Below are 22,964 nucleotides of genomic sequence, written 5' to 3'. Positions count from 1 at the left end.
ACCCTCTAAAACCACAGGATCCCTCAGACTGTTGAGGAACCCACCTGCCCCCTTCACCCATGCTCCACGGAACCACTATTAGCCCATGAGGCATGAATTAGCAAAAGGTGCCTTTTCCTCCTTTGCTTTGTGTGTGGAACGCAGGCTGGAGCAGCACCCTACCCCGGCCAGGTATCCGTGGGCAGTGAATAATGACACGTCCCCACTCGCAAAGAATTCTAATTCCTCCCAGGCTCCTGAGCACCCACACTCCCCCCCCCCCGCCACGTGCTCTTCAACACCCAGAGCCCTCTGCCAAACCCTTATAATGAGCTTCTCCAAACTCTCCAGGCTCCTGTGAGATGTTCTCAGAATCCTTCAGGGTGGTGCTTATCAAACTTTGCCATCCCATTGAACACACAGAGGAGAGCACTTTGGGGGTAAAGAGAAGATGTTGCTTGGGTCAGGAGGGGAGAGCCTGGGGCTTCAGACTCTCCAGGTCCTCCTTGGGTGCTCCAAGAGCTGAGGGCAGGAAGAATAGCTAACATTTCTATACAATTTACTAGAAGGTATGGTTTTAAGTGTTCTGCGTGCATTAAGTCATTTGGTCCTCACTACAGCCATATGAAGTGGGTTGGCACCCTTATTACTCCCATAGGCAGGTGATGCACCACTGAGGCCCACGTCAAGGGAAAATCATTTGCCAAAGGCTGCATAGCTGGTGTATTAGTTATCTATATCCCCAAAATCCAGTAGCTTAAAACAACAGGCATTTATTACCTCGCATGGTTTCTGAAGGTCAGGAGTCTGGGAACAGCTTAGCAGGGTAATTCTGGATCAGGGTTTCTAATGAGGTTACAGTCACGATGTCAGCTGGGGCTGAAGCCATCTGAAGTTTGAGACTGGAAGATCTCTTGCAAGGTGGCTCACTCACATGGCTGTGGCAGAAGGCCTCAGTCCCTTGCCACGTGGACCCCTCTATAGCGCTGCTTGAGTTTCCTCATGACATGGTGGCTGGCCTCCCCCAGATGAGCATTCCAAGAGAAAGAACAAGGAGGAATCCACAATACCTTTTCAACCTAGTCTCAGAATCACACACACTATCATTGCTGCCGAGTCAGAATGCAGTGACTAAATCCAGCCCACGCTCAAGGGGAGGGAAGGTAGCCTCCATCTTTTCAAGGGAGGAATGTCAAAGAACTTGAGTGCATATTTAATTTATTTATTTATTTATTTATTTATTTATGGCCACGCCGTGTGGCACGCGGGATCTTAGTTCCCAGACCAGGGGCCGAACCCGTGCCCCCTGCAGTGAGAGCACAGAGTCTTAACCACTGGACCGCCAGGGAAGTCCCTGAGTACATATTTTAAACCAATACAGCTTGCAAAGCTTTGATGCTAGAGTCTGTTCTGGGGAACCACACTGGGAAGCTTTACTCTAGCAAACCCTCACTAGAACATCACCCCCTACCCAGAGAGATTTCCCAAGACTTTTTCCAGTTCCTGAGTGTGTCTGTCCCAGGACCCACCTCAGAAACTCTTGAGAATTCCGAAGTGCCCATAGATGCCCCCCGAACTGCTACAGTTTCCTCCACTCCCTTGTAATACCCTCAGTCCTCTGAGTGTCCTAAAATACCCCCAAACTCCCAGAATGCTCCCCTGTTCAGTCTCCCACTCCTCATTTTGCTACCCTAGGTATGCCCTGATGTCCCAGTGCTGGGAGCTAAACCCCCGAGACCGGCCGAGTTTTGCAGAGCTTCGGGAAGATCTGGAGAATACGCTGAAGGCCCTGCCCCTTGCCCAGGAGCCAGACGAAATCCTCTATGTCAACATGGATGAGGGTGGGGGTCATCCTGAACCACTTGGAGCTGCTGGAGGAGCTGACCCCCTAACTCAGCCTGACCCTAAGGATTCCTGCAGCTGCCTCACCGCCGCTGAGGTCCATCCTGCTGGACGCTATGTCCTCTGCCCTTCTACAGCTCCTGGCCCCGCCCTGCCTGCTGACAGGAGCTCCCCAGCACCCCCAGGGCAGGAGGATGGCGCCTGAGACAACCCTCCACCTGGGACTCCCTCTCAGGACCCAAGCTAGGCACTGCCACTGGGGGAACCCCCCCCCTCACTTTCCCACTCCAGGCTTTACCCCCAACCTTAGCCCTCTCCTCCTACCCATTCCACTTCCATCCCAGACAGATCCTCTCCCTTTTCCACACCTTAGTGTCCCCATGTGTAAAAGGAAGGGATTGGACTGCAATCCCTAAGGGTCCTCCCACGTCTAACATTCCAAGATTCTAGATTCTAAGGTTTAAAGAGTCTAGATTCAGAGGTTCTAAGTTTCAAACATGAGTCTGATTCTAAGGACCTGAAATTCCAAAAGTCTCTAATTCTAAAGTGCTAAGGTTCTAGACATGGAAGTTCTAAGGCCTATATTCTAAGGCTGTGAGATTCTATGGCTCTAGACTTTTCTGGTTCTAAGATTCTTGATAAAGCCCACAAGATTTTAGGTTCTAAAGCCCTAAGATTCTAATTCTAGGATCTAAGGCTCTATGATTCTAGATTTTATTTTTCTAGGGTTCTGAATCCCTAGAGTGTAAGATTCTACAATTGTAAAAATTCTACAATTCTAGACATGGAGGTTCTAAGGTCTGATGTTCTAAAATTTGATGTTCCGAGCCTCATAGAGTATAATTTCTCTGGCTGTAAAACTCTAGATCATAAAGCTTCAAGATTTGATCTTCTCAAGTTCTAAGATTCTAATGCTGGTCAGTTATAGGTTCTAAGGCTTTATGGTCCTCGAAACTTTTGTTATGAGATTCTGGATCCTAAAGATCTAAAATGCTAGAATCTGCAATTAGAAAGTTCTAAGAGTTTAAAGATGGAGGTTCTAAGGTCTAATGTTCTAAGATGCAATGTTCCAAGACCTAGTCTAAGAACCTAGATTCTCTATGTCTAAGATTCCGGATCATATGCTTCAAGATTCTAGATTATTAAACTCTAAGATTCTAATGTTGTTCTGTTCTGTGTTCCAAGGCACTCTAGATCCTATTGGTCCAAGATTCTGGATCCTCAGCATCTATGGTATAAGACTCTACAGTTGGTGGTGACTAACCAGATGCCAAAGTTTTAATCATTTTTAATTTTGGACACCTTTAAGTTCTATGCTGCATTCTGTCTTTCTAGGATTTTAGTTAAGGGGCCAAGAATTCACAGTTCTAAGTCTTAAGATTCTAGGCACTATAGTTCTAAGATTCACATGTTGTAAGATTCTAAAAGTCTACAGGTCTAGAATTCTAAGCTACAATTCCAAGGTTTTAAACTTATAGTTTTATCCTTTGTGGGATAGTTTTATCCTTCCCTTCTTAGCCACCTCTGCTTCCTCTTCCCCTCATGTGGGGTGTGCACCCTCAAGCCTGTGCAATGCATTAAGGATGCCTCCTTTCCCCAAAGGACAAACTCCCTCCTCTGGGGCCATGCTGCCCCCCTGAGCCAGTCCCTTATGCCCCCTGAACAGAGTGTGGACTCTGAAACCTCCAGAGGGGCTCAGATCACATAAAACTTTGTAACCATGCTTCTGTCTCCTCTTGTCTCCACTTAGCTGTCATATGGCCCCTCTCCCTGGCAACTCAGTTTCCCCAGTAAAAAGGAGGGTTTGGTGGGGTCTTGGAGTTCTCCCCTCACTAAAGAGGGTAGAAATGAACATATACATAGACAAAAAGACAGGCAAACAAAAGCAGACTCACTGAAACCCCTAGTGAGGAATAGGCACATAGATATTCACAGGGTCACACAGAGACCCTACCCCTCTCCAAAGTAACAGACCCATGAATTAATGGACATACTCAAGCACACCTGGTCACAAATACAGAGACACAAATTCAGACACAGAGAAACACAAAATTACACAGATACAAACATGTTTACAAACATGCACAGGCAGGCAGTCACCAGGAATAGGAAGAAACTAGAGTAACAGATACATACACAAATACTCAGAAATATAGAGTACGTAGAGGACACTCACACACCCAAACGTTCAGATTCACATAGAAACACAGGCACAGAGCACCTCCGATCATCACGAGCCCGCAAAGGGACTCCTGCCAAGACAAGCCCACTGTGTTTTGCAAGCATCGCAGGCACAAGTTCCTGGGTGTGTCCAGCAGCAGATGGAGGAATCCTTGGCAGCGCCCGGACGCCCCCAGGTGGTGGCTCCTGCGAACCGAGAACGGTTCAATCCGGGCCACAAACTTTTTTAGAACAAATCATTGTGGAAAGCTGGGAGGAGAGAGGAAGTCGGACGTGGGCGAGGGGCGGGGTGTCTGGACTGGAACCTACGGGCCCACGTGAGTGTCTGTCCCGCTTCTGAGTGGGTGCTGTGTGTCTATGTTGCCGTGGTGTAAGCTTGTAGTGTAACTGTCCTGTGTGTCTTTATCATTTGAAGCCGCCTGCCTGTGGCGACCTTAGTGGGCTCATCTACACCGAAGTTTGGTGTATTATCCCCTGAATTGATGCTTCTGATCCCACACACGCCATTTGTTTATCTGTGTTGTGTGTGCGCCTTTGTCTAAGTAGAGGTTTTGTGTGGCTTTTGTGGGCTTTAGGTACGGCTCAGTGGGCAGCGGGCGTTTGCATTGTGTATCTCGGTAGTGTACCTTACAGAAGCTTTGTGTCTTTTGAGTTAGAGGCGACAGGTGGTGCAGTGTTAGACATTGTGAAACTCTGTGGAGTTTAGTAGAGTGAGGCTTAACTACGGACCTGTGTGTTTGAGCTTGTCAATATAGACACCGAACAGGCGGATCTACTGAACAGCAGTTTAGAGGATGTGGGGTAGAGACCCCTGAAACTGTGGAGGTCTTTCCGGAGGGGAAGGCTCTATGATCGCGTGCAGAGTGCCCATTCCACGTATGATACCAACCATAGAGGAAGACGGTAGCGCAGCTATAAAGAGGCGCCCCGTGAGATGTACTATCAAAGGGGAGAGAGTGCGATTCCCTTTACAACTTTTCTCCCGCTGTTAGTCTAGCTTCTATTTTCAAACCTTCAGGATTCTCTTAAGTCAAAGGGTTGCTTTTCATAAAGGCAACTGAGTTTCTTCCAGCTTAAGAATAATTTATCTACTTAATCTCGATTTCGTATACTTCCCTCTACAGCAATATTCGTAAGGCCGACCGTAACCAGAACGGCCAATCCGGGTAGGTTTTCCTAAAACGATGCAACTGTACTAGCTTTAGTGAGATAAGACAGTAACTGAGATTGGTGGACAGACTGTTTTGAAACCGCCCTAACGGCAAGGGGCAGGTCCTTAGTGAATTCATCTCTTTCCGGTTTTCTAAAGGCAATCGTGAAAGGGGGGCGGGGGTGTCTGCCGACCCTCCATTTGATTGGTTTCTAGTGGTTTTACCCGCTTGTACTCCTCTAGGGGCGGGAGATTTAGACCAATCAAGATATGTGTTACAGAGACACTAGTTTGATGAAAGGACCGCACAGGAAAGGCCGTGGGTGGGGGGAGAAACGCGAATTCTGAGATCTCATCACTGATTGGTCCAAATCTTTACTCCCTTTCCCTCATTTGACCCTACGTGAGCGGGCGCGCGGGCACTACCCAATCACCGCGCGCTCCTCCTCCCTCCTTTTCCCGCCCTCCCGCTTCGGCCCCGGCACCGACGTAGGCCAACGCTTCCTCCCCGGCAGCTCCTAAGCCCTTTCTTTGACGTTCTTTTGAAAGACGCGCTCTGATTGGCTGAGCCCCGGGGTTCGCGCCCGTTGCCCCCATGCGATGGCCAATTGGCACCCGTGTTGCATCGCACGGGGCCACGGAGGAGGGGGGAGGCGGTGGCGGCGGCCATTTTGAGCCGCCGCCGCCGCCGCCATTGGAGTGGGGGGCCCCCCCCTTTCCCCCTTCGCCTCCTGACAGGAAAGGTTTAAGGGGGACTGAGCCCTGGGAGGCCGGGCCGGGCTCGGGGGCCGCCCCGGGGGCCCGGGCCATGGATGTGCGCCGTCTGAAGGTGAACGAACTTCGCGAGGAGCTGCAGCGCCGCGGCCTGGACACTCGCGGCCTCAAGGCCGAGCTTGCTGAGCGGCTGCAGGCGGCGCTGGAGGCCGAGGAGCCCGACGACGAGCGGGAGCTCGAGGCCGACGACGAACCGGGGCGACCTGGGCACAACAACGAGGAGGTCGAGACCGAGGGGGGCTCCGAGCTGGAGGGGACCGCGCAGCCACCGCCGCCCGGGCTGCAGCCGCACCCGGAGCCCGGCGGCTACTCGGGGCCGGACGGACATTGTGAGAGTGCGCGGGGCGGGGGCCGGGGAGCCCGGAGTCCGGGCCGAGGAAGGGCTGTGGGACGCGGGATCCCGGCGCCTGAGGTCGGGGAGACGATCTGAGGATCGGGGGATCGCGCCATCCGCCGCTGAAAAGGATCTGGGGACAAGGCCCTTGGGACGACCAGGGGGTGGATCCTGGCGTTCGGTGCAGGGGAGATACTGGAGTGGGGGCTCTCGGTTTCGGAGATGAGGAAGGTCCGGGGGTGTAGAGGATTCCCTAGCCTAGGGCTCGGAAACCGGAAGCCGTGGTTTCTGGAGCCGGAGACAGTCGGAAGAACAGGAGGTTTTCTATCGGGGGACCGAGGAGGATCTTGGAAATGGTGATCTTAGGGTTTGCAGCTGGGTAGGCTTGGGAGCCATGCTAGCCCAGTCTATGGGCTGGGCGTTGGGAGCCGTGTTTTCAGGGCTGGGAGAGTTTTGAGGATGGAGGATCCTGGAGTTTGCTGCTGGATGTGGTACCGAGAATTCTTATGGGTTGGTTAAAATGGAGTGCTGGTGTCTGGCCGGGGAGGGTCTGATGGACTGTGTGTTCTGGTGTTTGACTGGGGAGCACTTAGGGGATGTGGGAGACCACCACGTGATTGTACTAGGGGGGGACTCCCATCTGACTGAGGATGGCCTGGGGGACTCAGATCCGGGGCTGAAAGGCCAACCTTGAGGCAGGGGCAACCTGGGCATTTGATGCTGGCAATCTGGGGACCTTCTGGTTGACTTGTAGAGGAGGTATATGGAACCTTGGTGTCCAGAAGCTGGTGGGGGAGAGAAGGATGCTTCACTGGGTGAGAGACCTGGAGGTCTAGAACTGGGAAGGCTCTGAGAACAGATAACGCAGTGGCTACTGCTGAATGGTCTTAGATTAACAGTATGGGATGTTTGGAGAACAAGGGTAGCTGGGGGGGGGCGGTAGATAACAAGTAGATACTCGATGGAGTATCTAGGGGATAGAGGATCCTTGTGTCTAGCACAGGAGTGTGTAGCTGGTCTGTCAAATATAGGGGAGGGGAGAGTGTGTAGGATGTGGAGGGTGAAAGAAAACCTGTTGACTTGGCTGGGGACCTCAGGGTGGAGTAGGGGGAAGTGTTTCTGGGGCTGAGCATCTCCACAAGAGGGCTCCTTGGTCCCCAGAAGCAGTTGTTTTTGTGCCCAGGGATTGGAGGGGCCTCAAGGGGTAGCTGGGAACCTGTGCATCAGCCAGAAGGTGTGACTCTGAAGGAGAGGGGATGGAGTAGATCTGTTACTTTCTGAAGGGAGGCAACCCCGGTATGGGAGGGACTAAATCTGGAGTTAGAAAAGGGTGGCTTTCTAGCAGGACAGGGATCGGAGAGGTTGAAGAGTAAGTAGAAAGGACTTTGGCATTCAGAGTTTGTGTTGTTTCTCTGAAAAGAGGGTATCCTCAGCCATAGGGCTAAGGAAATGGGGAGAGCAAGGGGGTCAGAGAAGAGACTGGATTTGGGGTTGGCATTGGGTATTTACTTGTTGAAGAGAGATGGAATCTCCTGGAGCAGGGCAATCTGAGGGTAGGTTTGGGGTGGAGAGCGATTGTCTAGGACTCAGATGCTGGGAAAAGTACTTCCCATTGCAGAGACCTGTGAAGGAAGGAAGGAGTGGCCCAGTGTGCCTGCCTAGGGCAGGCGAGACCCTGGCAGGAATGCCTAGGAAGAAGGGCCAATGGCTGGAGGCGGCTCCAAAGAAAAGTGACGCGCTTTAGAGCTTAGGCTCTAGACTCAGATTTTGTCTTGGGCAAGTCGCTTCACCTCTGTGAGCCCTGGTTCCGTTGTGTGTAAAATTGGGATAATAATAGTGTCCCCACCCCCCAGGGTTGTTATGAATGAGATTACGTTCATAAGGGGCTTAGCACTGGACCTGTCTATTATTAGGAAGTGGATGTTTTAGAGAGTGGAGAAGGGCCCCAGAACCCTAGCTTCTCTGAGCACGGCTTCCTCTGTGAGCGCAGGAGATTCTCAGAAAGAGAGGTGTGAGGCTTCCGTGGCGAGAAGAACACTGTGCTTGGAGCCTGGAAGAAAGAAAATGGTTTGAAAGGGTCCCCTGTGTTCTAATTAAGGAGTTATTCTGTGTCTTCCTTTCTCCCCTACTCCTTACAACAAAATCCTTTGGGTCCCTTTTTATGCCCCCCTCCAACCCTTCCTTCAACCCTGGTAAACAGACCTGTAGCAGACCACGTGATCTGTGACTTTCCTCCCTTTGGCCGCACCTGGTTTGTGCCCAGATATATTTGTCCTCTGAGAAAGGATCCAATCAGTTAGCAAGCAGCAGAATAGTCTGCCCTTCCCTGTGGTTCTGCCTCACTGGTCCTGGCACAGCCACTAGTAGGGCTCTGGAGGCACCTAGCAAAGCTTGCCCCTGGGGTGGAGAACCTGCTTACTACTAACCCTAGGTTTCCAGAGTTCTCTCTGGGTTTGCCTACAAGGTTCTTGAGGGAGTTTCAGGTTTTAGTCCCACCTCTGAGCTCTCACATGTGTCATCTCAAGCCCAGGAATGTTTTCTCCATTCTCGTCACTGAATTATCATCACCTATGTATCCTTTGAGTAAAGGCTTATCTCTTACTTTCTGGGTCCCTGATCTTAGCCCCTGGTACTTCTTCATAGCCCTTAACCCAATCATAATTTTTGTGCTTACGTATTTGTTTAACGTGTGTCTGTCTTACTAAACTGAAGGTTTTAGTGAGGCAAGCTTATTCTCAGCTGTATCCCAGCATCTGGTATGTAGTATGTACTCCATAAATAGTTGATGTTATTATTCTTTTTCCTTTCTTTCTTTCTTGCTTTTTTGTTTTTTTGGCCATGCCGCATAGTTTGCGGGATCTTAATTCCCCAACCAGGGATTGAACCCTGGCCCTGGCAGTGAAAGTGCTGAGTCCTAACCACTGGACCTCCAGGGAATTCCCTGATATTGTTATTCTTGCCACCCTTCAGTTGAGTTCTTCCTGGACCCACAAGACACCTTCCTGAAACCCTTCCCACCTAACTCCAAATATTTTAGGATTTATCCCTAATGAGTCTGAAGGCCACTATTATCATGACTCCTGTTTTCTTAACAGTTCCTTTCCTTCCTCCCCCATTTCCTCTTCAACTGAGATGGTTACCCCTGATCTTTACAGCTGTTGCAGGGTGGAAGAGATTCTTAAAGAGGGTTGGCTATGCAGGTGGGAATAGTGAATTGGGTGGGACAGAGGACTGGTTTGTGCTCTGAACAGTTTTTAAGGTTGTACCCTAAAGGTAACTCTCCAAGCATTATACCACATCAGAGGACAGCTAGGCTGGTAATTTTTAAACTGTGCTCCATGGAATCCCAGGTGTCCGTGGAGTTACCCCCCACCCTAGTGGGGGCTTAGAGGGCGAGGTCAAGCTGGACCCCTTCTCTGACTCTCCCATCTCCTTGCTTCAACCAGAGCAGTTCTGCTTCATTTGGTTTTGTATGTTGGGATTCTGTAGAACCCAATCACAGATAGATCTCCAACCTTTTGAAGGGCAAGAGAGCATGTCCTCAGGCAGCTGGGGCCCCTGATTGCCCAGGTGGGTTTCCATCTGAGGTTGTTATCACACCTTTTAGCCTCTGGCAGATTAATTGTCCCCAGTGGGGATGGTGTCGTTTTGCATTAAAAAGCTACCTCTAGTCCCAAGAAACACCCTTCTAACTGGCCATTTTTTGTTTTAAGATGTCATGGACAATATTACCATGCAGAACCAATTCTATGAGACGCAGGTCATCAAGAAAGAGAACGAGTCAGGCTACGAGAGGAGAACGCTGGAGATGGATCAGCAGCAGCCGGCCTATCGCCCAGGTGGGAAAACGCACGTCATCTGTCTCTCTTGAAGGAAATGGAATCTATGTGTGGTGGCCCTTACCTTCTGCCTAGTGCCTATCTTCCCAGAGACTTTGCATCTTTCTCTTGGGCATTCCACTTGGGCTTTGTCACTCTGGCAAGGTCTTTTTGAAGGAAAGAACTTAGTCCCACTCCCAAGTGTTAGGAGAGGGGAGTCTTCAAGGTATGTTTTCAGATGTTAGTACCAACACCCTAGAGAGTTGAGACCTGGAAGCCAATATTTGAGTCTTAGAATCTTAGAATGTGGAAGCCAGAAAGGACCTTCTAAATCTAGTCCAGTGTTTCCCACGTTCTGAAGAGTATCATTCCAGGAGATGTTATTAGGGACTTCTCAGAAAAAGTTTCCTTGGACAAACGCATCTGAAAAATGCAGCGTATTCTATACCACCTCTGGGAGAGTCACTGTGCTCATTAGAGCATTAAAGATGCTGAGAAGTCCTGGATCGGGAAAAACTCTGTGTCACGTTGTTTAAACCCAGGATTTCCCAAGCATGTAAATGTGTCTTTGTAGAACAAAGTTCCCTGTAGTGCCACTTTGGGAAACACAATTGTAATGTAGCTGTGGCAGGGCCGGGGTTGGAACCAGGAAACTGGCTTCTGGGCCATTGCTCTTGGTCAGTAAGCAGCACTCCTCACCAGTAGTGTCCTAGTATTGGGGAAGCAGGGTCCTACCGCTGAGTAATGACAGAGCCAGGACTGGCTCCCAGTCTTGTGCTCCTTTCACTGTGCTGTGGCCCTAGTGCCTTTTCTTAGTGAATCTAGCTGGTTCTATCTGATTCCATTCTGGTTCATCCACAAAGTGAAATCCCCCGACATTTCTTGTGGGTGGCTCAGGATTTTAATGAATGTAGGTTAAACCGTAGATTTGTGTCAGGCTCTGTGAGACTTGTGGGATCATTTGGCCCAAGGAGAGTATTTTCCGTGCAGACATTTATGAAGGGCTCCTGTGAGCCCAGCGCTGTGCTGGGAACCATGGAAGTTCTCTTCAGGTGAGTGAGCACCATCTCTGCCCTAGCAAATGAGGAGCCTTCTCTGAGAGATTTGGTCTGCATGCCAAAGCCAGGGAGTGACCCAAGTGGTCTTGAGCTGAATGCTGAAACGTGTGGATGTGAGTGATCCACAGCATCCACAGGTGCTGTGAGAGAGATGAGGCGGGGCTGCATCCACGGCTTTCTCTCGGTAGGCACGGATTCTTGGAGTCTGCCTGAGACTGGGATTTTCCTGTGGTCCACAGCATGTTATCTCATCCTGACTTCCTATTTGTGGTGTGACTTAATGAGACCATCACACCTGTGGGCTGGCTTAACTGCAGACCCTCCCTTCTGGAATGATTCTGGGCTTTGTAATAGAGTGATTAAAGCCGGTAGAGTTAGCTGTGGGACCACAACACTGTTGAATTGACTTTCTCCCCTCCATTGCTAGACTGAAGAAACTTTGTAAGAACTGAAGTGAAGAGATTCTTTGGGAGGAGAAATTAGAGAATGTGGAACTGTGGAATCTTAGAAGTCTTTGGGGCTCCCTCCCACTTGGTGCAGGCCAAGGTAGCTGCCAACTTTCCTGGGGCCTTTGGCAAGGTAGCCAAGGCAGTCATTCACCTTTGGGTAGGCCCTTAGCGAGCTTGTCCTTGTTTAGTGCTGAAGTCCCCGCTCCCTCCCCACGAAGCCTGAGGGTTATCTGACTGACATCTGTTACCCCATCAACTGCTGGTGCTGATGTGCCTGGATGGCCATCCCCAGCCTCCCTTTATCCCAGCCCTGTTACCCAGGACGGCCGTCGTGGCTCCCTCAGCAGGCTTCGCGGAATTCAGCCAGCTGCCTGTGCCCAGACCTCATCACCATAGTCGGGATCCTGCCAGTGTCTCCTGAGGTAAAGGGGACCAGAAAAGTGATAGCTGAGGAGTTTCTGAGTGTCTTGACCATCTGGATTTGTCCTGACAGTAGAAGTGAAGACAGAGATGAAGCAAGAGGCACCCACCAGCTTCCTCCCGCCCGAAGCATCTCAACTCAAACCTGACAGACAGCAGTTCCAGAGTCGCAAGAGGCCTTACGAAGAAAACCGGGGACGGGGGTATTTCGAGCACCGAGAGGATAGGAGGTGGGTCTGTGAGGCAGTAGTCACCCGTTTTCCAGTAGGTCTCTATGTCTGTAGCCTGGTGCCCCCGTCACCTTCGTACTAGCCGGGAGGGGCAGAGCAGAGTTCTCCTTGCCCTCACACTCTCCCCCAGTTCTTCCTGCACTCGCTACCAGATTCAACTTTGCTAAATATTTGGTCCTTCCCTCAGTTCTTCCCTTCCCATTACTTGCAGGGTAAAGTTCAAACACATGTGAGATGCCAGCATGCCTTTTCAGTCCTTTGCCCCACTGCCCTGCAGTCCAGCACAGTGTTCTGTTCTTAACGGTTGCTTGATATCCCTCAGTTGAAAGAAAGATTTATTTCCTCATCTACTCCGAAACACACCCCTTCCATCCATCTGTTCATTCATTCATTCATTATCAGCACTCATAGTGCTTTCACACGTGCCCACCCTTGGACTAGACCCTGGAGGCACAGGTGATTTGGACAGTGGGTTTTGCGTGAGGGTCAGGAGCTCATGGGTGGGAGTGGCCTCCCCCCTGGTCATTTCCTTTTCCCTCTCCTGACAAGCCTTCTCCCTCCCTTCGCCCCCAGGCCCAGACCTACCCCTTCCTCCTTCCCTCCTTCAGCTCCTGTGTGAAGCCTTTTCCATTCAGGGAAACTAGGAATGATCACTCCTTCTCTTCATCTGAGCTGGTCATCTGACACATTTCATTTCCTATCTGGTGGAGTTCATCCTCTAATTAGCTTGTGACTGTTTAAGACAGGGCCTGGGTCTCATGGCTGTGACTGAAGTCAGGAGATGGAACCCACCTCTTATGAGTTTCTCCTACTACCCCCCATAGAACAGAGGCCTAGAGCTACTTGCTGATGGAGAGCAGAGGAGGAGCACTTGCTTTCCTCCAGGGGTGACAGAGAAAGCTTCCTAGGATAGACTTAGCATGTGATGATCTCTCTTCGCACCAGGCTCTGTGCTAGCCTTGGACTGGCAGGGTCAGAAGGGCACTCCACCCAAGGGACGCCTGCTGCTGGGGGAGTGCCGGGAGCTAGACAGGCACAGTGTACCTGGTCTGAGCGCATGGTGGGCTGAGGCCGTCCAGCCCGCCCCAGGCAGCACGCTGGACGTTAGACTCCGCGCTTCCACCCCTTGCCCTTATTCCCATATGTTGGAAACCACCAGTATTTTCACATAGTCCCTTTTAATATTCTGATAGGAGTGTCTCTTGTTCATAATTTAGGACACTTTTAAAGAGAAAGAGACTGAAAAAAATGGGTCATTTCAAATCCTTTCAGATGTGGAGTTTTAGGAAGCCTGGAATATGGACAAATTGTAATAAAAGGTTTATCTAAATTCTTACAGATTCCCACTCCTAGCCCAGTACTCTTTGGGCTACCATAGCCTCCCACTGGTAACACAGTTCAGCATGGAGGTAATTCTCAGCGTGTAAAGGGGTGGATCAGAATCTGGGGGTGTGAGAGAAGAGTCTTCTTGGAAAAGCTTTCTAAATGATTCTGATGGCCCTTGTTAGCAGAGCAGGCCCTCTTCAGTCCCTGACCCGACCCTAGGAGTTAACAGTCATTGCTCTCACTGCAAGGATATAAGGTTCCAGAGTTCTTCTGCTAACCTCTGTGGCAAGAACTTGAAATCCAGGAAGCAGCTGGGAGGCCACTTGTAAATTCAAGCAGAACCTTCAGTTCCCTTCTTCCCTTGTCCGTCCGTTCTCATGTAACTTAATACCTCTATATGACACAGGGGCCGCTCTCCTCAGCCTCCCGCTGAAGAGGATGAAGATGACTTTGACGACACCCTTGTTGCCATTGACACATGTGAGTCTTTGGAGTGCCTGTTTGACACTGCCTTCCAGTCAGTATTGGGAGGCTGCCTTAACCTTCACAGAATTCCTGCCCGGCACCATCCAGAGCCAGTGTTAGTTCAGATGTGAGAGACAGCAGAGCTCTGGAATGAGGGTGCTGGTTTGGAGACAGAAGATCTGCTCTCAGCTCTAACTGTGAGATTCTGGGCAAGTCATTCTACTTCTGTGAGCTTCTCTTCAGGGAGGAATAATCCTGCCCTAATACCTCAGAGGACTTTGAGTGACACTCATCAAAGAGTGGATACCAGAGCAAGTTGGAAAACCCTAGCACCCTGTAAACACGGAGGGTTGTCATTTAAGCGGGAAGGGAACCTGAGTGCTGCTGAGGAAACTTAACTCTTTGACGGCCGTTTCCCCAGTTTCCATCAGCTGCTCACGTTCCTGGTGAAACCAATGCCGTTTTGTCTTCTCAGGCATTAACCTGGCCTGCCCTGGTCTCCTCCAGTTCAGTTTTCTTTGCTCTGGATAAGTGGCTTTCCCCTTGACTGTGCATCTAAACACTTGGGGGAATGAATATAGAGGTCCTGTCCCTCCTCAGACCTCCTAAGACGAATTCTAAGTGGTAGAGCCTGTGAATCCGAATTTTTAAACACACCCAGAAGCCCAATCAAGTCTGAGAACTGCACTTTTCAACAGAGCGGAAAGTTAACAGCAGTTCATTCATGTACTTCTTTACGTAGCTCATGTTTATAGACCAGTGGCTACATGCTTTGGAAGAGATAAAGACATCTCGTACACAGTCCCTTCTATCACAAGATCTCAAAGACAGTATACCCAGAGTAAAGCTAAACATTTTTTAAAGTATTGGGTGGCGGTGGTCCATGAAGCAGCATCTGATCGAATGCCAGTTGTACAGACCATGGCACTCAGCCTTTAGAGAAAGGAGAGAGCCTACTGGACGAGATGGTCAGAAAAGACTTGAAGAGGGGGGAGAGTCCTAGGCCCACACGAGGAGGTGGGAGCCTGTGGTGCACCTGACAGTGGTCCTGGGTGGTGGGTGTGGATCAGGGTCAGATGTTTGTGCAGCTGTTGGCAGCAGGAGTCTGGCTTCCACACTAATAGAGTTAGCATGGGAGATGGTTGAAGTGTATGGCAGTGGGGATTAACCTTTTTAAATTCTAAAATCCCTTGAAACTGGTAAGAATATGGACCCTCTCCCTAGCAAGTGTACATCCCCATTAGAAGTATGTGTGTATTATATCCAGGGGCCCCCCCTGACAGCCATCCTGGGACCTCAGCCAGGTGAAGAACCCTCTTTCCTATGTGGAGTGGCTGCTTTCATCCTGTGCAGGCCGGTTTGCAGTAGTCCAGGGCCTTTGTGCTAAAAGGGAGACTGGTTAGGGGATGCGGCTGGCTTCTCATGAACCTGCCCCCACAGTGTGTCAGCTTGTGTACTCCTGGTTAACACTCTTGGGGAACTTACCTCTGCCTGTGCCTGTCCCTCTCGGGACCATTAAAACATCAGCCAAATACAGGCTTTTTCCTCCACAGATAACTGCGACCTCCACTTCAAGGTGGCCCGAGACCGGAGTAGTGGCTACCCACTTACAATTGAAGGTTTTGCATACCTGTGGTCAGGAGCCCGTGCCAGCTATGGGGTCAGAAGGGGCCGTGTGTGCTTTGAGATGAAGGTGAGTGGGAGCAACCAGACGGGATAGGGACAGAAAATAGGTCCATCCTTTGGAATAGCCTGTCACCAACCACCTTGGTCAGAGCCATGATTGCAAAAGAGATTTGATTGAGCATGGACTGTGTCCCAGCAAAAAGAAAAAAAAAGTAAAATGAACTCAGAACTATGTCGTTGCTAAATATACGGGGAAAGCAGGCCGACCATACATTGCTTCATCAAACAGATTTTTCCTTGATGGGCTTTGACCCAGGAATTGTGTAGCCAACCATTCTAGGGATGATGTATTTGTAGACCTGGGAAAAGGGGTTGTTTGGAAGAACAGTGAGCTAGAAAGAGTTGCTCATCACCAATTAAAGGGAGGCCAGGGAAGAGCAGGAAAAAGAAAGGTTCTGCCATCAGGTCATCCTTTGCCATCATCTCTCCACAGTTCCACGTCCGGTTATGTTTATGAAAATAATATGTGCTCGTGTTTAATAAAGTTCAGAAGGCACAAAAGAGTATAGGGTAAAAACCGGAGGTATACTCACTTCCTCCCAATCCCCATCCTACCCTCCAGAGATACCTTATGTGTTAACAATTCCTTGTGTATCCTTTGCACATCCAAACTTACTTATGATAGGTGATACTTACAGAACACATTGCATGTGCTAGATACAGTGCCAAGTTCTTTTCATGGATATCTCCATTAATCCTCACAGTATCATCATGAAATACGTACTGTTGTCCCCCATTTTTCAGAGGTGGAAGCTAAGACCAAGGGTTATCGTATTTGCTTGGCTAAGACGTTGATTCTAAGTTGCACATTGTTTTGTGCTACTCGTAGAGAAACACTCCCAATTATACTGACAGAGGGCTTTCACACATCAATTGTAAGATATATCCTGACTTTGGAGATGTTAAAATGTGAAAAATGTGTGTGCAAAAGTCAGTGACATAGGGTAACTTTCCGAAAGCCACAATCTAATGCAGATAGATATTGGTTATTAGACAGTCTAACCTCTGATTTAATTAAAGGTTAAGTCAGAAGGTACCTTTTTTTTTTTCTTTTTAGTTTTTATTTATTTTTGGCTGCATTGGGTCTTCATTGCTGCACTCAGGTTTTCTCTAGTTGCAGCGAGCAGGGGCTACTCTTAGTTGCGGTGCGTGGGCTTCTCATTGCGGTGGCTTCCCTTGTTGCAGAGCAGGGGCTCTAGGCACGTGGGCTTCAGTAGTTGTGGCACGTGGGCTCAGTAGTTGTAGCTCGCAGGATCTAGAGTGCAGGCTCAGTAGTTGTGGCGCACGGGCTTAGTTGCTCCACGACATGTGAGACCTTCCCGGACCAGGGATCGAACCTGTGTCCCCTGCATTGGCAGGCAGATTTTTAACCACTGCGCCACCAGCGAAGTCCCCAGAAGGTACCTTTTATTCTTTCTGCTGCTTTTACTTAATACTGTATCTTGGACATTTTTCCATACCCCAGTGTATCAGCCCTGCCTCATTCTTTTTAACCGCTGCATCATATTCTGTGTCAGGGATGTGCCATAATGTGACCAGTGCCTTACAGGTGGTTTCTACTTCCTTTCTCCCTCCCTCCCTTCCTTCCTTTTCAACATAAACACTGCCTCACTGAATATTTTTGTGTGTATGTATCTATAGGATAAACTGGAAGTTGAATTGCTTGGTTATAGAGCATGTGCATTTGTAGTTAATAAAGACTGCTAACTTGCACTCCAAAGACATTGTACCAATTTATGTTTCTACACCAAATGTTATGGGAGTCCCTGTTTCCCCTGCAGCAAGTGTTAAAACTAAAAAATAACTTTCTGAAATTCCCTTCTCTGTGGCCCTGAACTCTCCTAAGCCCTTTAGAGGCCCTGGTTTCAGTACAACAGGCCCTTCAGAGCAGTGTGGATACCTTTTCCCCAGCAACAAAAGCCATTCTTGTTTTGTTTTTTTTTTAACATCTGCGCACTTCCCTCCTGTATTGCCTCGTAACCCGTCAGCCTCCAGAGAATCACTTCTGAGCCCTCTCGTTCTCTGTTCCCAGATCAATGAGGAAATCTCTGTGAAGCACCTTCCATCTACGGAGCCCGACCCACACGTTGTCCGTATTGGTTGGTCCCTGGACTCCTGCAGCACTCAGCTAGGTAAGAGGAGGTCAGCCAAACAATCAGAGAGTAGAGCAGGTGCCTCTGTCCCTGGATTCTCAAGCTTCCTAAGTTTCTCTTTCCCGCATTGGACCCAGAACAGAACTACCCTGGGATGGAACAGACAACAAGGATTAGGCTTGTGCCGCTGCCCATCTTCAGACATACAGGATTCAGTTGGAAGGACCACAGTGATATAACAACTTTTCTACAAAAATTTATCCTGCATCTTTAAGAAGAGGGTCCAAAGTTCTCCTTAGAAAACTGTTCCCTTTCTTAAAAAAAAAAAAAAAAAAAAGACCAGTTGTCTCCTGTTCTCAAACCAAGCTGAAAGTAATAAGTTCCTCAAGTCCCATTAAATCCTATCTAGAATTTTCTGTCCAGAGCTTAACCCAGAGTAAAAGAGAAAGCAGAGACCAGTGGGGCCAGGGCTGGCTGGTGGAGAGAGGCAGGGGCTGCCTTGAGAGGTTTTGAATTTTCACAGAACCCCGGGCCTCAGTGACCTTCTGACCCCAAGTGACTGATTTCAGTGACCAATGCTGAGACCTTCCTCCTTGGTCATAAAACCATTCTGATTATGAAAATAACGTGTAAAGAAAAAAGTGAAAATGATGTGTGCTCCTTGTGAAAATTCAGGCCATTACAGAGGAGAAAAATGAAAATGCTTCTAAACCTGTGCGATAACGACCAACATTAACATTTTCATCTGTAGTCTTCCAGACAGTTCCTTTGTCCTTTGTGTTTCTCAGATGGGGCACATTATACGGACTATTGTAACCTGATTGCTTTTTCCCACTTAATATCCATGGGTATATTTTTGTAAATAAATATAGCTTTTTTGACCACTGCATAATTTTTCACTTTACAGTTGTATCACTTATTTATCAATGTTTTGTAGGTCATTTAAGTTGATTGCAAATTTTTGCTGTTAAACACTTGAGCAGCTGTCCTTGTGTGTAATTAGTCTGATCTTTAAAAGTAGAAATGCTAGGTTAAAAACAGTGAGCACTTTTCATTTTGATACGTATTAGCAGTTTTTATTTAAGATTCATGTGTCATCTCCTTTTATCTTTCTTTCAGTTTTGAGGAATAAGTGGAAAGTAGTTGATACAGATAAAGATACAAAGCCCAGAACAGTGGAGCAGATGTCCAAGGTTACACAGCTGATTCATACTAGAACTGGGCCTGGAATTCATGCTGTTGGCTCCTGCTTTACTGGCAGGATGCTCCTTGGGTTCCTGGCCTAGGATCTCTCTATAACCCAGATGTCAGCCAGGGCCCTTGGGGTCTCAGTCATATTGCATCGGCACCCAGTTCTGTAGCCTAAGGCAATCCAGTACCTTTCCTAGGGGTTAGACCTCATGGTCTGCAGAAGCAAAATCCTTTTACTCATTTCTGACCAAAAGTTGACGCCATTAGGAGACTTAACTGAATATTGAATGTCACAGGGAAGGGATGCATCACAGCATACAACCTTCCTCCATCCCAGCTCCTCTCTTCCCTCCTCCCTTTTTTTTTTTCCAAATTCTCCCTTTCTGTGCAAAGCAGTTCAGTTCAGCTCCTACTCCCAGACTTAACATCTAAAGCCATCAAGCCCTCAGAAGTTCTGCATAATGAGGGGCTTCCTTTCAACGGAACCTTTCTTACCTTCCCTGCTAAAAGCATCTGATTAGTAAAACTAGTAAAGAAAATGATTTTTTTATTTAAAACTACATGACAGCCATAAAGGCTGTTGTGACCATCGCAGGTTTAACCTGCCTTTGCCTGTTTCTTCCATCAGGCGAAGAGCCTTTCTCCTATGGCTATGGAGGCACTGGGAAGAAGTCCACCAGTAGCCGGTTTGAAAACTACGGAGACAAGTTTGCAGAGAATGATGTGATTGGCTGCTTTGCGGTGAGTGCTGGCAGCCTGTGGGAGTTGGCAGAACCGAATGTTGGTCCTGTCAGGTCAACCTGCAGACTTCTTTTTCAGAATACCTCTGTCCATTGTCTGCCCTGTGTCCAACCACTCTCGCCATACCTCTTTCTCTCTCTTTGATGCACTGGAATGTTTGCAGTCATTTTGTGCGAAATTCTGCCATCCTACCCCTTCACGTCTTTTGTGCAAAGCCGTCAGGTGGCACCCTGAAGAAGTTTGGGGATGTCAGGTGTGCACAACCTTCCTCCCTTCTTAGATACCAGAGTTACATTTTCTAAATAGACTGAGGAATTTCTTATCTTCCTTTGCTACAGAATAGCCTGTCTGTTCTCAAAGGCAGTGATGTTGGCTCTTGTCCCACTTTAACATCATCTCATCCCAAAACTTCTTCCTTCCTTCACCTCACATTGGTTAAGCCAGGCTTCCAATAGTGCGTTGCCTTTGAGGACGGTGGGGATGGATGCAAAGCAGAACAAGATAGAGGGTGCCTGAACTGCTGCTGAAGTTCAGTCCCCAAGAGCAGTGACCAGCACTCACAGTGCTGTGGAGTGTGGCTGTTGCCTCTGGGGCCAGAATCCCTAGACCCAGACCCAGTCCCTGCTCTTCCATTCACAGCCCTGGACTACCCTCCCTGTATTTCAGTTTCCTCTCGATGAGAATCTTTGCATCTACCCTAGAATTTCATGTGGAGTCATTAAGTTAACCCATTAGAAGCACTTACAACAACGTCTGGCACATGATAAATGCTCAGTAAATACTACTTAACACTATTATCACTAGAAGTTAAATGTTTGTAAAATGTGCCACGAAGCCCCAGGGAGGAGAGGCTACCCAGGTGGATGCCTCTTCTTGGCTTTGTTCCCTCTCCGTCCTCATATTTGTACACAGGGACTCTTTGTTTTTCTTTCTTTCTTTTTTTTCCCCTCTTTGAAATAATTTCAAACTTAAGGAAAAGCCATGGGATTCTCATAGAGCCCTGTCCAGATTCTGACATTTGCTTTACCATTTTTCCCAAATATATGTACTTGTATGTATATGATTTTTATCTGACCTGTTTGAGAGTAGGTTGCCTACATTGTGTCTTTAGTCCTTAATACTTTAGCATGCATTTCTTAAGAATAGAGCTATTATCTTAACCACAGTACAGTTATCAAATTTAACATTGATTTAGTGCTATTACCCACTCCATAGTCCACATTTAAATTTTGTCAGCTGTCCCAACAACATCCTTTAGAGCAATTTGGTTTCTAGTTCAGGATCACGAATTGCATTCTATTGTCATGTCTATTTAGTCTGAAACAGTTTCTCAGTCTTCCTTTGTCTTTCACAACCTCATTATCTTTTTAATAAAAAGCATGTTTTCTTAAACAAAAATTAACCATGTTTATATTCTGCACATTGTTCCAGACCTTGCATTTTTTTCCATTTAACAGTAAATCTCAGCTATCTTTCCCTGTATGCACAGAGAGTATAGATCTAGCTCAATTTAAACCATTGTTGAATAGTTAATAAATTCCTGTGGTATCCACAAATATCCAGAAATACAGAAAGGTATGCAGTATAAAGTCTTCTTCAGACCTTCCCCCTCCACCCATGGTTCACATATGCCCTACCCTACACGTAAGCCCACTGGTACTCAGGATTTCTTTATCAAAATACAAGAAAGATGATTGTTATTTTTCTTCTTTTACACAAAAGGTAGCATATTATACATGTTATTTTGTATCTTTTTTTGTTTAACTATATATCTTAGAGTTATTTTTTTTAATACATCGCTGCACAGAGGACTTCTTCATTCTTTTATATAGTCTGTAGTCATTGTGTTCATCTACCATATTTATATTAACGGACATTAACTATTAACGGACATTTGGTTAGTTTCTCACCTTTTTACTTAGTAGCTGCCTAGTATTCTGATGCAGGTGTCAGTTTCCCCTGGTGGACCTGGAAATTATTTGCTGGAAGTCAGTGCTGCAGTGACAGCTTATCTTTTTCCCACTTACCAGAGTATCTTGGAGGGCTTTTCGTGTTCCCATACATGGATATCCTGTGTGATTTAGTCTCGCCCACTTTCCGTTCGGAGCACATTTAGCAGTGCTGGCATGAGCAATTTGCACATCTTTGCATTCTTGTGGGAATATGGTTGTAACATTTACCTCTGAAAGTGTAACTTCTGAGTCAAAGGTGTATTTTTAATATTTGATAGCTACCATCAAGACTGTACTCCAGGGAGGTTGTAGCAATTTAATGTTTCATCAGCATGTGACTGGGTTCCCCAGACTCTGTCCCATCTGAGCGTGAGGTTCTGTGAGTGTGTGGTAGTTTGGAACTTTAGGCCTGACTCTTGCTTCAGCCTGTTCATTTTTACTTCTACTTTTAAGATTCTATGTTCAGTTTCCTTTGTTTAAAGAATGCCATCACTTTAAAAGACTCAGAGTGAAGGGTTAGAAGGGGTGTGAAAAATCAGTGACCTGAAGGAACTGGTGGGGAGGATGTTTGTGTCAGAACTTGAGTGCTCAACATTCACAAAACAGAAAGGACAAAACGGCCTTCCAGGTAGAGAGAACAGTATAACTCACTTAAGCAAACCATAAGGAGTAAAATACTTGGAACCTCAGGGACGACACTAGGAGATGTGAAAGGTAAGGCTACAAAAGTGGCACACTTTGAATAATGCCAGGCTTAAGGACTTTGGGTCCTTAGGCCCTGGTGTGGCACTCAGGAATGGTTTTGCAGAAGTGACACAGCTACCCTTGCCTCTTTGACAGTTGGCGCTGTCGGTGGTGGGTTTGTCAGTTGCGGGTGCTGGTTTGTGTACAACATGGTAAGTTCCTATAGTGAAGCTGGTGGACGTAAGGAAGGCTAACCCCCACGATGTTCATTTCTGCAGTAGAGCAAAGGTGACCTGGGCCACTCTTGCTCAGGTGAGAAGACATGGCAGGGACCGTGCTGTGAGGATCGAGGCAGGATTTAGTCCAACAGATGTTTGTGTGTCTGCCCTGCGTGGTCTCGACCTGTGTGGGCGCTTACGGACACTTACAGATATAAAGGACTGTGTAGAACTGTGCACTGTGAGCACTGAGGAGGGTGGTGAGGAGGCCCCTTGGGGGAAGGGGCTTCCACAGCTTCTCAAAGGGCAAGTCCCAAGGTGGTCTCTGCATGCAAAAGGGAGGGAATACCACATCTTGTACTTTTCTATCAGG

At 48.1% G+C, this 22,964-nt stretch overlaps 2 protein-coding genes across 12 annotated transcripts in view; both read left to right on the top strand.

Annotated features, from left to right (window-relative positions):
* Positions 1 to 2,982, top strand: part of AXL (AXL receptor tyrosine kinase) — a 30,491-nt gene extending 27,509 nt beyond the window's left edge. For all 4 annotated transcript variants that reach the window (XM_036834743.1, XM_036834742.1, XM_036834745.1 and 1 more), the window contains one exon: positions 1,675 to 2,982. In XM_036834743.1, coding sequence (XP_036690638.1) covers positions 1,675 to 2,026 — 352 coding nt within the window. In that variant the 3' untranslated portion in view covers positions 2,027 to 2,982. The remainder of the gene's footprint in view (positions 1 to 1,674) is intronic.
* Positions 2,983 to 4,265: 1,283 nt separating this feature from the next.
* HNRNPUL1 (heterogeneous nuclear ribonucleoprotein U like 1) overlaps positions 4,266 to 22,964 on the top strand; it is a 35,299-nt gene continuing 16,600 nt past the window's right edge. Inside the window, exons 1-7 of one of the 8 annotated variants that reach the window (XM_036834738.1) lie at positions 4,266 to 4,319; positions 9,974 to 10,099; positions 12,079 to 12,235; positions 13,968 to 14,041; positions 15,580 to 15,719; positions 17,745 to 17,844; positions 19,625 to 19,737. In XM_036834738.1, the coding sequence (XP_036690633.1) occupies positions 9,979 to 10,099; positions 12,079 to 12,235; positions 13,968 to 14,041; positions 15,580 to 15,719; positions 17,745 to 17,844; positions 19,625 to 19,737 (705 nt within the window). In that variant the 5' untranslated portion in view covers positions 4,266 to 4,319; positions 9,974 to 9,978. Of the gene's footprint in view, positions 4,320 to 5,791; positions 6,256 to 6,597; positions 6,617 to 9,973; positions 10,100 to 12,078; positions 12,236 to 13,967; positions 14,042 to 15,579; positions 15,720 to 17,744; positions 17,845 to 19,624; positions 19,738 to 22,964 lie in introns of those variants that run through there. The other 7 variants (XM_036834740.1, XM_036834732.1, XM_036834733.1 and 4 more) reach the window with 7 other exon arrangements.

Source organism: Balaenoptera musculus, chromosome 19, assembly GCF_009873245.2.
Source record: "Balaenoptera musculus isolate JJ_BM4_2016_0621 chromosome 19, mBalMus1.pri.v3, whole genome shotgun sequence".
In the NCBI taxonomy this organism is placed as follows: domain Eukaryota; kingdom Metazoa; phylum Chordata; class Mammalia; order Artiodactyla; family Balaenopteridae; genus Balaenoptera; species Balaenoptera musculus.
This window is presented reverse-complemented; position numbering and strand designations above follow the sequence as displayed.